The sequence below is a fragment of the Patiria miniata genome, unplaced genomic scaffold (assembly GCF_015706575.1).
Source record: "Patiria miniata isolate m_02_andy unplaced genomic scaffold, ASM1570657v1 HiC_scaffold_29, whole genome shotgun sequence".
NCBI lineage: Eukaryota > Metazoa > Echinodermata > Asteroidea > Valvatida > Asterinidae > Patiria > Patiria miniata.
This window is the reverse complement of record NW_024037068.1, coordinates 16,876,715-16,890,340: the sequence shown is the minus strand read 5'-3', so window position 1 is coordinate 16,890,340 and position 13,626 is coordinate 16,876,715. Positions and strand designations below refer to the sequence as shown.

The following is a 13,626-nucleotide window of genomic DNA, read 5'->3' as shown; positions in this document are numbered from 1 at the left end:
TTTGACCAAGCCACGTTAAAAAAATTTAACCCGAGGATTAACATTCAAGCCATTTCAGAGTCATTTCCGTAATAATAGGCACACGGTGCTTAGTGGTGTTTTTTTTTTAAGAAAGTGAACCAACTGCATTTTTGCATCCAGTTTTCAAGACAATGATGATCACTGACTATTACATTTTAAGTTTTTGTACAGCCTAAAGTGTGAATGTTTATGAAATAAAGCAATAGTCGTATTTTGTTGGATATGGCACTCCATACACATACACGAGAGTCTGGGTTATTGTCGAAATAACTAAAATGTGCATTTCATTTTTACTAGAATAAGGTTATACTCGACATGGAATAAACTTCAGATATCAAGTTCCAATTTCAATTTTTTCTAAGTGTTGGCCAGTAATTACACACTCTTGCTTGTCATGAGCAATTAGTTTTGTTTTACATAATATATTACAAATCTCATTTTTTTTTTAAAATATAACAATGATGCCACAGTGTGAATTTACTCAACTATCCTAAAAGGCAGTTGACAACATTTGCACAAATCTCAAAATGAAATTTTGAAATTATAATGAAACAGCTAGCTTGGTTAATAATAACACCAAGCATTCTGTGAAATCGTTTCGCCCGGTATGATATTAATTTTAAGATATTTGAATTCATTGTGCAAAGATCTTCCGAACAAACGCTCATTGGGTGATTTTTTCTTCAAATAAGCCACCTATTGACCTCTTGCGTACGTTCGGTACACTCGGATTTTATTTCCATTGGATTTTACTAGCAAAACGCATTCAGAAAGCTGCAGCGTGATGGTTGAAAACCATTTGTGTTTTCCCTTGTTTTGTCTATAACACAAAACATTAAACACTCCAAATTCAGAAAATAATGGCAACTGCAAATCTTGTATACATGTACTACCTTTAACGCTCCATATAACCTATTAAATGACGTTGTTTAACAACGGCTTACAGCAAAAAAACTCCGTGAAAATCATCCAAAGGAATAGAGAATATATTTGTATTCTTTAATTACAGTAAATAATTAATGGTGAACAAGTATCGTCCACTGTAATTCTTCAGCATCCATTATAAGCTACAAAGGTCATTGTTGAAAACCGCCTCGTGCTGGATATTCATTTGTGTTTCAATCGAAGCTACATGTTACTTAAACACCCCTACATATTACAAAATGTTCTTGACATTAATGTATGCTGTCTTGAATTTCTTCCTTCACAAAAAATTAATTATCAGACTCGCCGTGCCAGTGCCTTTATGAAATGTGACGCAATTGCGCTTGCTTGATCTATCGATTCGAGCGCGCGCGTTCTGAAAATAAAGATGCGGTTGTTTAGTACGTTGGCAACTAACTCATTTAGTCTTTACAGCACAGACCATTTCAAAACAGTGCTTACCAATATTAAGTCATTAAGCTTTCGGACTGTGTTACTTCTTCGGCTGTTGTTCTTGCATGAACAGCCCACGAAGATGGGCGTCGCCATTTTTTTTTGGGGGGGGGCAAAGCACGTCCCCCACAAATCCTTGTATTTTCTATATGGTATGTTCTCAATTTGTCATTTGTTTTCTTGGGTGGGTGGGTGATATTTACCCACCCCACCCCCATGACACACCTGCCGCCCCACCCCTCCGGTTGACTGAGCAGTGACAAATTTAGAGGCTTGCGCCACTTTTCCAATTGTGGTTTTTGAGGTGTCATTTGTCAAAGAGTGAAAGGCTATGGTTGCCAATTAAGGCAGGTGAGGAAAAAAAGTAATCGCCATGAAAAGTGGCGCAGGCCTGTAAATACAGCCTTGCATAAAATTGGTCACTGCTCAGTCAACCGTGAAGGTAAGGACATGATCAGGGTGTCATTTTAAAGAGGAGATTCAATCCTAACAGAGGATATCTCCTTTGATTCACATGTGCCCTACTTCTGTCCCAATTAGCAATAATATCTCGATTTCGTGTTTTTTTTTCCCCACCCTGTGTAGAGCACCAAATGCGCCCTAATTTGCATTGGCATTAATGTGGAAGGTACACGGCTTTTACAACATATGATACAGGAGAAAAACACCACATGTCTAGCAAATGAGTGCCGCTGTGGACAGTAATTTTACTGAAAGCGATGCGAATGCGTCTGATGTTGACATGAACACACCCCGGTGTACTCGCTCTTCGGATGTTGCACTGACCGCCCGGGCATGAAGGCAATCAAAGTCACCATGTCCGTTGACAACAACGACCTCGTCATAGTGGTTGACACCGGAGCAGCGCTTTCGCCTGTATCAGAACAGACATTCGAGTCACGGTGGCCAAACGCGAACCTGCAAAAGACAAAACTCAAACTCCGCACCTACACCGGGGAACAAGTTTCAGTTCTCGGAAACTTCAATGTGGAAGTTGACTACAACGCAAGGATGTTCAACCTTTGCTACTCGTTGTTAAAGGCGATGGACCAAACCTTCTTGCACGAAACTGGTTTCAGGAAATTAAACTTGACTGGCAGCAAATCAACATTCTGCACACGACTACTACTACTAGCGTTGAGGAAGTACTCAAAACTCATTCTACAGTATTTAAGGATGAGTTGGGTACCGTGAAGGGAACAACCGCCAAGATCTACGTCGACAACCTTGGACGTCAGACCACGATTCTGCAAAGCACGCGGGTCGCGTAGTACCGTACGCCATGCGAACATTGGTGGACAATGAACTTGACCGTCTGCAAGCTGCAGAAATAATGAAACCGGTTGAGTTCTCCGAGTGGGCGCCCATAGTTCCAGTCCTAGACAAGTCCTCCGTGAGAATCTGCGGGGACTATAATAGCTAACGGCGGAAATGCTGATAGGTCGACGCTTACGCTCCCACCTTGATCAGCTTTGCCCAGATGTAGCTCAGCGTGTCATCAAACAACCGGAAAAACAGAAACATCATCACGACAAGCACGCCAAGACACGTGTGTTTGAGATTGGCGACACAGTCCTAGTTCGCAACTTCACTGAGACTGGCTACTTATGGCTACCAGGCACCATTACAGGCTATGCTGGTCCAGTCTCCTTCAAAATCCGCTTAGTTCACAATGGTTGCAAGATCAGACGACATGTGGATCATCTTCGCAAACAAGAGAGCATACCACATGAACCACATCACGAGTCACACAATCTGGCCGACTACATTGACTTCGGCTCTGCTATCGCCGTCCCACTTCCAGAACAACCCGCCGTGGAAAATGTCATCCCTCCAGCAACCAAAGACCAGCCAGAACCACAAGCATCGGCCGAACGTGAACCGCAGCCTGTTCCACCAGCTGACAGGAAATACGCATCAGGAATGCACCTGACCGCTATGGATTTACAAACACTTAATCTGCATGTTCGCATAGGTTAAGTACAGCTGCAGACATCTGAGGCAGAATGATCCTCAGTGCAGTTTGTTGCAAGTCAGGGTAGTCCACCCCTGTACTTAAAAGTTTATCACGTTTGTTATTTGTTGTAACTTGTAAGTTGCAAAAGTTTTTTAAAAACATATAACAGTTTTCGATTCGGCCTGGATGAAGTGATTTTTATAACAGTTGTGCTAAAGATTTTGAAATTGATCCATAACTTGCTTCACATAAGTTAAAGCTTTAATAGGACAGGTTTCATTATAGGGAGGAGGAGTGTAATATTCCGCCAATCGACAAAAAGGTGAAGCACTTTTGTGTACCTTTCACTGGGACGAGAAAGACTTCATCAACTACACAGGGACGAAGAAATGACAATAGCAAAACCAATTTAGGTATTGCAATACCTGCAAGTTTAGTTCGTAATTCGAAAAAAAAAATTACACTGATACAAAGTAATGATGATTTCACGATATGTTACATACGTCCACCGGTACAACCAAGCAGTTACCGTCAATTTTGTCAAGAATTTAGACCTATGTTCGAAATAGTTGATACAAATCAACATCCAAATAGACTTCAAACCGGTCTTAAACATAGTTTTTAAAACCGGCTAAGCACATCACCAAAGAAAATTATATATCTCGAAGTTAATGTAAATTGATCGGCTTTGCTAAGACAATCCATTTAATGAGCGTTTCCCTTCTAAAAAAAATATGAGGATTAATAATTGCCTAATACACTCGGCAATTTATCTGGTCCTGCAACTTAACAGATGTCGACCGTTATGTACACATAGCGTAGAAATCAGAACAAACGCGAGAACCAGCTCGGGGTCGGGTTGCCAATAGTCGGCTCTAGAATTTCAACTATTCCAGGCCTAAGGTACATCTGAGAAAGACGGTTGAACTATGGTTAACGACGATTCTCGCTCGAACTTGCTTTAGTGCAATAAACACTGAACCTGCAGTCTTTTGCACAGCTGTGACGCTTGTAGTGATTGTACGCGATCACTCACTCGATGCTGCCTGTTGCCGAACGAGTGAGTGAGCAAGTGATGCTGTTCGAACCTTGGCCAGGTTTCAGGTACACGTAATCTTCTGGATTAAGATTTCCCATCTCGAGATAACCCTGTTAATAAACGAAAAATAAGTATTGAACCATGAAAAAAGCAAACCATATAGGCGCAGTGAATATTAAACTTGTTAAAAGAGTGAAAACCGTGCACACTATTATTTGATTACGAAACACAACTTCGTAAATAGCACTCTTTATTCCAAAAATGTCATCGGAGATCAACTATTTTTGCGGGTTGTTTAGTACCAGAAAGATCTTTAAACCAAGTAAGGTTTTCGGATAAAAATTATGTAGATCACATTTAGGAAAACCGCAAGTTATCATGCTTTCAACGTTGTTTTGTGCAACTTGATCAGTAGCTTTATAGTAATAAAGTTGGTTTTTCTTCCAATTCGAGCGTGAATTAGGATGAGTCCGCGTATAGTTACATGCCTTTCAAATTGTATTGTTTTTGTCGTAAATACTGCTTATAAACAACGAAGTAAGCCCAAACTATGATAAATCATAGCAGTGTGTCGATCATGAAGTACAAAAGTTGCAACATGATCGGTCGTAATAACAAGAATGACTTTCCTGAGTGCGATCAGGGTTGTATACAGCGACAGAATGCTTATGGCAGAAAATATTAGAAATAAAATGACAGGTGATCAGTACACCTGCTTGGAAACTGAATACCCACCGCTGCATCTGCAAGGATGTCGTCTATGGTGGTGTGAAGACCAGCGAAATCCGGCCTGTCTTCAGGTTTCTCCTGCCAGCAGTCCATCATTATCTGGTATCTGCAATAGAAATATATTTCAGTGTGTACAGACATGAAAATTGATCCCTGATGATAACGATAGAATAGCAGAAACGGAAGATGGAAACACTGGTGAGGAAAGAACTGAATTGTGTCAATTGTTGGTTTTCAGAAGAACCTGAGGTGAAATCTCGATTTCGTTTTGGGTCAATATACTGACTGTAATCGAATGGTTGGTCCTGTTTCTAATGATAAATGGAGCATACAGACCGAATCTACTAACCAGCCTTCAATCCTCTGAGAACTATCATTTTTACTAAAATATTTCCAACACATTTTTTTCTCCGCAATTTTCTCCCTGTTTGTGCACTGGCCTGCAAATGCCACATAATCGCATTTATTCAGATACAATAATATGCTACATACGATTAATACCAACCCCATGCTGGCGATAATGATTATAATAACAGGCATTTACAAAGCGTCTTTGCCAATGAAAGGATTCAAAACGCTGTAAGCAAATCAACAGAATTGGAAACAAATTAAATCAAAACAATGTGTTCTTTACGAGTCCCTTGAACTGTTCAAGAGGCGATGCATCCCCGATGGTGATGGGGATAGAGTTCCATGTTTTTGGCCCTGCAACGGAGAAGGCACGGTTCCCTTTATTCGTGGTGGTGCGAGGGATGAGCAAATTGACTTCCCAGGGGAGACCTTGCCGTTCAGATTTGCTGAGGCCCACAACATCGGAATTGTATGGGAACTTGTTGGGCACGGTTTTGTACATGTTGAGTGTTGTCTTGAGCACGGTCCGGACGTTAATTGATGGAAGCCAGTGAAGTTTTTAGAAACTGCAGTGGCAAGAAGCAATATATGGCGCAAAGTGCCTTGCTCTGAGTAGTTTTAATAGCTACAAAAAATGGCAACCAATTGCAGATAATTAAGGAGCTACTGACCCAGATCGACCCCATTAGACTTACATGTCGTCGCTACAATGCTCTGGTTTAGGTAGTCGGTAGCCCTGCTTTATTTCATCGATGACCTTTTGCGATGACATGCCGGGGTATGGATGCGATCCTGATGAAAAGGTGATACAGAACGTGAGTACACAGTCAGGCAATAGTTATTGATTGATCTGTCACAACCCCAAATTGGGGCAATTTGGGGTGAAGCAGTCGTGAATTTAAGGTATAGAGACGTCAGTTTGCGTTTTGCTATAATCAAAGATACCGTTTTATAACCATACATTTTCAAAATGGCATTGAGTTACTATCTGAAAATGTGCTTCAGTTAAATACGTGATTAACAGGCCTATACTGTTTATACCCCTAAAATCTAGTCACTCATTGAGGACGCCAACATTTGGCCAGAAACAAATTGTTGGGTGCGTTTAGTGAACAAGTTAGACCCCTAAAATACGAACTTTTTTGTCGTACTGCTTATGCGTAAGTGAACATGATAATGACAGTGGTAAGTCACATGCGACGGTTCGAGTTCATATAAGGTAAACAGACAGGATTTCATAGCAGTCCTAATGTCATAATGACAGCGGTAGCAAGACATGAGAAAGGAGCCTCCCAAATACACTTCTAAACTTAACGGAGATTCCGACTCACCTAACGTAACCAGTTCCCACAGAAGAACACCAAAAGACCATACGTCACTCTTGCTCGTGTACATATTACTAATCAGTGACTCAGGAGCCATCCAACGAACTGGTACCCTGCCCTGATGAGTACAAATAAACAACAGTCTGATGAAGATCGTTTCCATACTTTGGTTTTCAGAAAGAACGAGTGTTCAAGTGCTGATGTTTATGATCTTATGTTTTCTCTCAAATTGTTTGTTGTTGCCCTCCCTGGCCTCCTATAGTTTTCGGTTTCGCCATGATGTGACTAGGATCTATTGTGATGATGCGACGAGTGATTTTGAATAGGTTTGTAATCTGGTGGTTATCACGTCTCACTTGGATCGAGGGAGATTCAATACAAGGTTGTTAGCATGTTAATCACACTACTGTTTCTTGAGTATAGTCACCGCAAACAAAATCTTGCATCTCTCCTGGGAAACTCCTCAAGAGATGATATGTGGTTCACTCTCATTGGATTCCAAGCAGTAATGATGGTCGCACAAATGTGAAGTAGAACCTCTCTTTGATTGGATTTTATAGAACACAATGTGGAAATTAGGCCTTATGAAGTTGACAGCCCTTGATGTTTTTGCAAGTGATTGATGCATTAGCAGAAGGCGCCGTTCTTTTATTTTTTACTTTTTACTTACGTGCCTCTCTGGAGATTTCATGAAGTGAATATTACTCAACTAAAACTTTCGGAATCTGCGCTGGCTTCCTTTCTTAACTGACTATATCTGGATGTATCAATGGAAAGCTGCAAGGCGCCAACCTGATTCCTAGTAAGATCCAGCCACCAGAGGGTGGCCTCTAAAGTGCGTGTACTAAATGATAATTATGTTGTATACCTGTGATTGCATTTCGTACTGGCTTTTCTCGGCCACGTCTCGAGCCAGTCCAAAGTCAGACACCTTGCATACCAATCCCTCGCCAAGAAGGATGTTACGGGTCGCCAAGTCCCTGTGGATGCACTGTGAGAAGACAAGACAATAAACTACATCAGACTAGGACTCAAGATAATGTGTGGGAAAGAATGACTGTGGAGCCTGCATGATATGGCAAAAAATGACAAACTTTTGAAGTCAGTACTTAATGCTACAGAGGAATTGTTACAAGTTTGGTTTGTAGAGCGATCAAATTGAGTGTGAATCTTCGTTGAAGGGGACCCGTCCAAAGCAAAATCATGCTTAGGGGATTATAGAAATTGAAAAAAAAAATAAGCGGTGAGAAATATTCAGTTGAAAACAAGCGTTTCAGTTGACAACCGGCCTTTTTGTATGGTAAGCAAGCTGTTTGTTTGTTGGCGGGTTTTTTTTTTTGGGGGGGGGGAGGGGTTTGGTTGCCTGTTAAGGTTGAGGTTTGTGTGTGTGTTGATTTTTAATTTGTTTTTTTTCTTGGCAGATTAATAATCCTTAATGACTAACTACACACATAAGCTCCAGCTGGACGCACAAATACTAATCCTGCATCATGGTCACGTTTAAAAGCAAGAGGCACAATGATAGTTACGCATTGTACACTGATTTATCCCCACAGACCTTACATCTACATGTAATCTCACCTGTTTCGAGGCTAAGTACTCCATCCCCCTGACCACCTGAGATGCGAAAGTCAGGATCTCAGTCGGTGTCAGGTCCTTCTTCTCCTTGAACTCTTCCTTCTTCAGGTAGAAGGGTTCGGTGCCCGTCCGAATGTGTCGCAGGTAGGTCTGCAGGTCTCCATGGGGAACGTACTCCAGGATTATGTACATCGGGTCTGTAGGGAAAGACATCAAAAATTAGTTAAAAGTACAAATCATCTTGTCTGCATGTATGCCACCTGAGGGCGCTACGCCTTTGGTGAATTCGCAGGAATAGACGAAGAGTTGTCAAAACCGCTCTCACTCACAGCGGTGGAGAAGGTTAAAAAACGGTGTTTGTGTTCTAGATTCCATAACTGGAAAAGGACATGAGCGATTTGAACGATTTATTTTCACAAAAAGAAAGCTTATTTGTGAGGCTTTCATATTCTAGATCTGGAAAGCGCTAGATGCAGAACTTCTTTAGAAATAGGGGGGCACCATTTGGGTTTCATTTCTTTTGACTCACCCTGTACACTCGCTCACTGGGTCGGCCACTTGAAAACATAATTGCAGTCAGGTTTATACCTGTATTGTTTTAATTTTCAAAACTTATCGAAATTCATCAAATTGGAGATGCATTTTTTTTGTTACATTATTTGAATTGTACCTTTATCAGTGCAGTATCCGAGCATAGACAGGACATTAGGATGTCGGTCCAACATGGCATACACTTGCAACTCTTTCTTGAAATCACTCTGATCGTTGGGTGTAGCACATTCTAAACGGTAGAGGAACAAGTATTTTTTTTGTCAGAAAAGTGAAACAAAAAAGGCTGTTTGAGGTGCAATTTTGTAAAAAGTTTCCTGAATGCACTCAATAAGTGCGGGTTCTCTTATTTTCATCGTCGTTGAGGGTTATTTGTGCGAAGTATCGCACAAGTTCGATCGATGAATTCCATCAACGGCCATGGATTCGTTACGAACGTTGCGGCTGCGCGCTAGGGCGAACATGCGAACGATGATGTCATCACACTATAATTGCGCTCCCTCTCGCCTTAAAGTAGGCTGGTTCTAAATTCGCTGGCGTAGTCATGACGTCACTCAGAGGTCAACTTGGTGCAACCATGGTTACTGGTTCACGCACATTGAAACGACCCAGTGGACACGGTCAATTGTGGTTTCGCTGTGGCTGTTGTGAATCCGTTTCCTAGTCATGATGGGTTTTGAGGCAAAAATAAGCACAACTGTGGGTGTGACTGGTTTGGTGATAATCTACTGAAAGGCAGTAAATCATTTTCGGGTAGAGTACCCGCGAATTTTTGAAACTGTTCTATGAAAGTAAACAGTAAAAAAATGCAGTCTGTGATCGCCACATATGTTAAACGTACGTGAGCATTGTCGTTGTGTAATGCACGTGAACCGATCCTGACTTGGCCAGTGGGGGGAGGGGGGGAGGTGACGTCACACTTTCTCAGCGTAAAGTGGACTTAATTTGTCAAATCATCGTCGACGATCTTGCTTTGATTCGAATGGACCGTTCCGGATATTGCAATATACCGCCCCCCGCGGGGTCCGCCCACCAATATACCGCGGGGTCCGCCCACCTTTGATTCGCATATACTCTTCACAGTGCTTGTGAATGAAAGTTGACCCCGCTATATTACCCCTGGGAGTAGCTTAGCAAAACAAATCACACGGAGTGGCCACGTGGAGAATTTTATCACCACATGTGTTTCTAGGTCAGAAACCCCCGCATGCCTGTACATGCCCAAGATATAGGTCATTCACTTCGTCAGGGATTGTTTACAACCTGAGCTCTGGGCTGCACGAGGGGTTGACACAAAGAGATCGGCGGCACAAAGGGTTTGGCCACTAGGATCTCCAATTACTGCACAAAGGCATGAGCCGCCATCTGTATTCTGTGTTTCAACACTCCTTACTCCGGAGTGTCTAGGGTATGGCCAATGGGAGTCTACAGGCTTGTGGTGTATAGTACGGATAAGGATTACATGGAAGCTTGGCCTAATTGGCCCATTGAAAAAAAATTCCCATATTTGGAAAGTGTGGAGAATTTTATCACCGCTTCGCTGCTCGGAGGGTTACACAGTGGTCACCTGTTCAAATGTCGTTATCTCATTGGTCAGTGAACGACAGACAGAGAAGGGTCCTCTAGTTGGAAACATTATCATATACATGTATAGTCCCTCCAATAACTACACATCTGTGTAGTACTTTGGGCCTATGAAAATGCCGTACCTTTCAACATCTTGACAGCCACCGTCGTATTGGTTCCCCTACGGATGATTCCCTCTGCCTCGGCCTTGTAGACCACAGCAAACGAGCCACTGCCTAACTGGCCGAGGATGTGCAGTTTGCCACGCGGGAACTCCTTGGCTGGTCCATTGAACTCCGATGTCGATGCTTGATGAGTGTCAATCAAATAAACATTCGACAATTTCTGCAAGACGGTAAAAAAATCGTCAAAAGGAAAGAGCCATTGTGCTATAAAACTGTTTTCGAGTTAATAAAAAGGTCAGATCGAACTTTCTTGGGCGAAATTGTTGACGACATGCAAGTTCTTACGTTGCGAGTCCGCAAAGCGTCGAACCAATTTCAACTCTGGCATGAGCATTCTCAAAAAGTGGAAACTGGTCTTGACAAGGCATAATCAGGATGATTTAGAATGTGACAACTTTTGGCATATTTACAGAAGATAATGCTCGACATTCTGACCAGATTTACAAAGGTATCTACCAACAAGTAGGTATTCAAAGCGCTGACAAATATGTCCATGTTTTAAAGAAAGGTAAATGAAGTTACGAGAAATATGAGGCTCATTATGTAGCACCTTTAGAAGGGTTACAATGTGCTGTGTGGCATATTGCAGCCACTGCAGGAAACACCGGTGCAAACCCCTTCTCTTAACGATAAGTTTAACGGGGTACTTTAACGTGCATTTATACACAACACACGGGACCAACGGCTTTACATACCATCCGAATGACAAAGCAATAACGGTAAAGTGCCTTGCTCAAGAGCACAAGCACCATGTTCCCGTCAGGATTCGAACCCATGTACCACGGCACACAAATCGAACGCCGTAACTATTGGACCACATCACCACTCAAACTCCAACATTTTGACCCGGAAATCTTGACAGAAGAGTTATTTTGACCCAAAAGAGTAAAAAAGGGATTGTTGATTCGTTCTGAAAAATTGTTTGAGTTCTCGTCAGGCTTGAAAGAGAGAATCTTTCATCATTTAGAAGCTGTATTTTAGACACTGCATTGTCACTAGTGATTTTCTCATCACTATTTATGGATGTAATACGAGATAAATATTTTTTGACGTTTTAGAAAAACTACTCACCTTTTGAATGAGCTCCTGTCCACGCCATCTATCGACAGCGGACGGCCGGCCGCCTCTGCGCTTGCGCCGTGACCTTTTGACGAAGCAAACCACGACAATGACCAGCACGACAATCGAGACGACGACGACAATGACAACAATAATGATCGTCGTGGTATTTAAATTAGCGTCTGCAGTGAAATAAAAAAAAAACTATAATCCATTACTCTTTAAATAAGTTGTAAATTTTGTGTTTTCATTTGACTGCTTTTATAAACTTGTCATCTGGTTGGATTACATTCGTAACAGTTCAAGGTCAAACTTGATCAGATCCCCGAGTCGTTTTTGACATAATCTTTTACAGACTCAAAATGACATCTTTTGGGTCAAAATGGCACTTCTGTCTAGATTTCCAGCTAAAAGTGATACGGACAATGATCCAAATGAGTGTCATTGTGACCCAGAAAGGTGTCATTCTGACCCTGAAAAGTACCATGTCGAATTGCACCTGGATTCCGAAAAACTGTACGAGTGTACAGCAGCTTTACTCCCCCTGGATTCCAAGCATACTTAATTGGCGTAAGTATACATTTCTAACGTTTGTGTTTGTATTTGTGTACAGCAATGTTGAAGGAGGCCGAAGGGTCTGTAAGCTACTCACTTTGACAGTTGTTGCCCGTTGCGCCATTTTGGCACGTACAGTCATACGTGTTGCCTCGCGGCATGCATTGTCCGCCATTCTGGCAGGGGTTAGGCATGCAAGGGTCATCGGCTGAATCTAAATAAAACAGGTAAGACATTTACGTCAAATGAAGCTTCTAAAACTTTATCATGTTAAACCAGGTGATTACCCAACGAAAACAAACAAGGTTCTTTTTTCGAGAAGGCAAGACATTTTTTTTTTTCAAAAGCACTAATTTGCAGGCAACGTACATTTGACTGACTAACATGTTTTACTTGCTTACATTAGAGAAGGTTACCCTACGGAAAAGTAAGGGCCAATTAGTCAGTCACCGGTAAAGTCAAATCAAGCAAGGCATGCTGAAGAAAGGACTGTGTGGTTTTTGTTTTACCGTTCATTAGAACAGTTTGTCACTTTACAACTAGAGGCTGAACGACTTGTGATTCACTTTCATTACGTTCATGTTTATTAAGTTGGTTATCTCTAAGATCGGAGTCAACATACATTATAATCAACCTAAATCTCACGATAGATCAAATATGAAATCTATCACCCTGGAATCAAGGAGATTTGGAACTTTCTACAATGAGTATGACGACTAATTACATAAGATTTTTGACATGCATATATTCATTCTCGGCAATATGAATAGTCAGTGGAAAGACCAGGGTTAGTAAGTACACATGTATGAACAGGAACCAGATTATTTTCATTGCTAAAACACGCTCTTTGGCTAAATTACCTAATGCGCTAAAAATAGAGAATATAAAAATGTATCATAAGAGTACTCAACAAAGTACTTCAAACAGACATACAAATGCTAATGATGTGGATGATAACATATATAGTGAGTAAGTAATGTATATATATATTGGCTATCGTTGTGTTTTGTTTCTGTTCTAACAATATTAGTGTTTTTGAATCAACTAGCCTTTTGGTGGGAGGACATAAGCTTTCTAAGATTACAACTGAGTCTTGCTATCAGAGACAAGATGAACTGATTTGAGATGTCGGGAACTTAAAAAGACAGACCGATGGTGATTCGAATAGAATAAGTACCCACTCAAAACACACAATTCTACGCGGGTGACCTTATATATCGTCATCGTGTCACAAAGGGACGGACACGTGGATTTTGAAGAAATATCGTTTTCGAGATAATTGCAAGAGAAGTTTCTCCAATTTCAAAACTGCAAAACTACTACTTTGCAACAACT

The 13,626-nt window shown here is 41.4% G+C and overlaps 1 protein-coding gene across 1 annotated transcript; it reads right to left on the bottom strand.

Annotated features, from left to right (window-relative positions):
• Window positions 1-4,079: 4,079 nt before the first annotated feature.
• LOC119735225 (tyrosine kinase receptor Cad96Ca-like) lies at window positions 4,080-12,807 on the bottom strand. The gene is made up of 11 exons (XM_038208931.1): window positions 12,801-12,807; window positions 12,389-12,505; window positions 11,749-11,918; window positions 10,636-10,837; window positions 9,048-9,158; window positions 8,381-8,574; window positions 7,668-7,790; window positions 6,806-6,917; window positions 6,170-6,266; window positions 5,130-5,229; window positions 4,080-4,504 (listed from the first exon to the last, which is right to left on the bottom strand). The coding sequence occupies exons 1-11, from the start codon at window positions 12,805-12,807 to the stop codon at window positions 4,388-4,390; spliced, it is 1,350 nt and encodes a 449-aa protein (XP_038064859.1). The 3' UTR covers window positions 4,080-4,387.
• Window positions 12,808-13,626: the final 819 nt, after the last annotated feature.

What these genes read in the sequence shown, in the direction of transcription:
- LOC119735225 (XM_038208931.1), bottom strand. An exon ending in AACGGGCAACAACTGTCAAA is followed by an intron (nt 11,919 to 12,388) that starts GTGAGTAGCTTA and finishes ATTTCACTGCAG; the next exon opens with ACGCTAATTTAAATACCACG. An exon ending in CGGATACTGCACTGATAAAG is followed by an intron (nt 8,575 to 9,047) that starts GTACAATTCAAA and finishes CTTTCCCTACAG; the next exon opens with ACCCGATGTACATAATCCTG.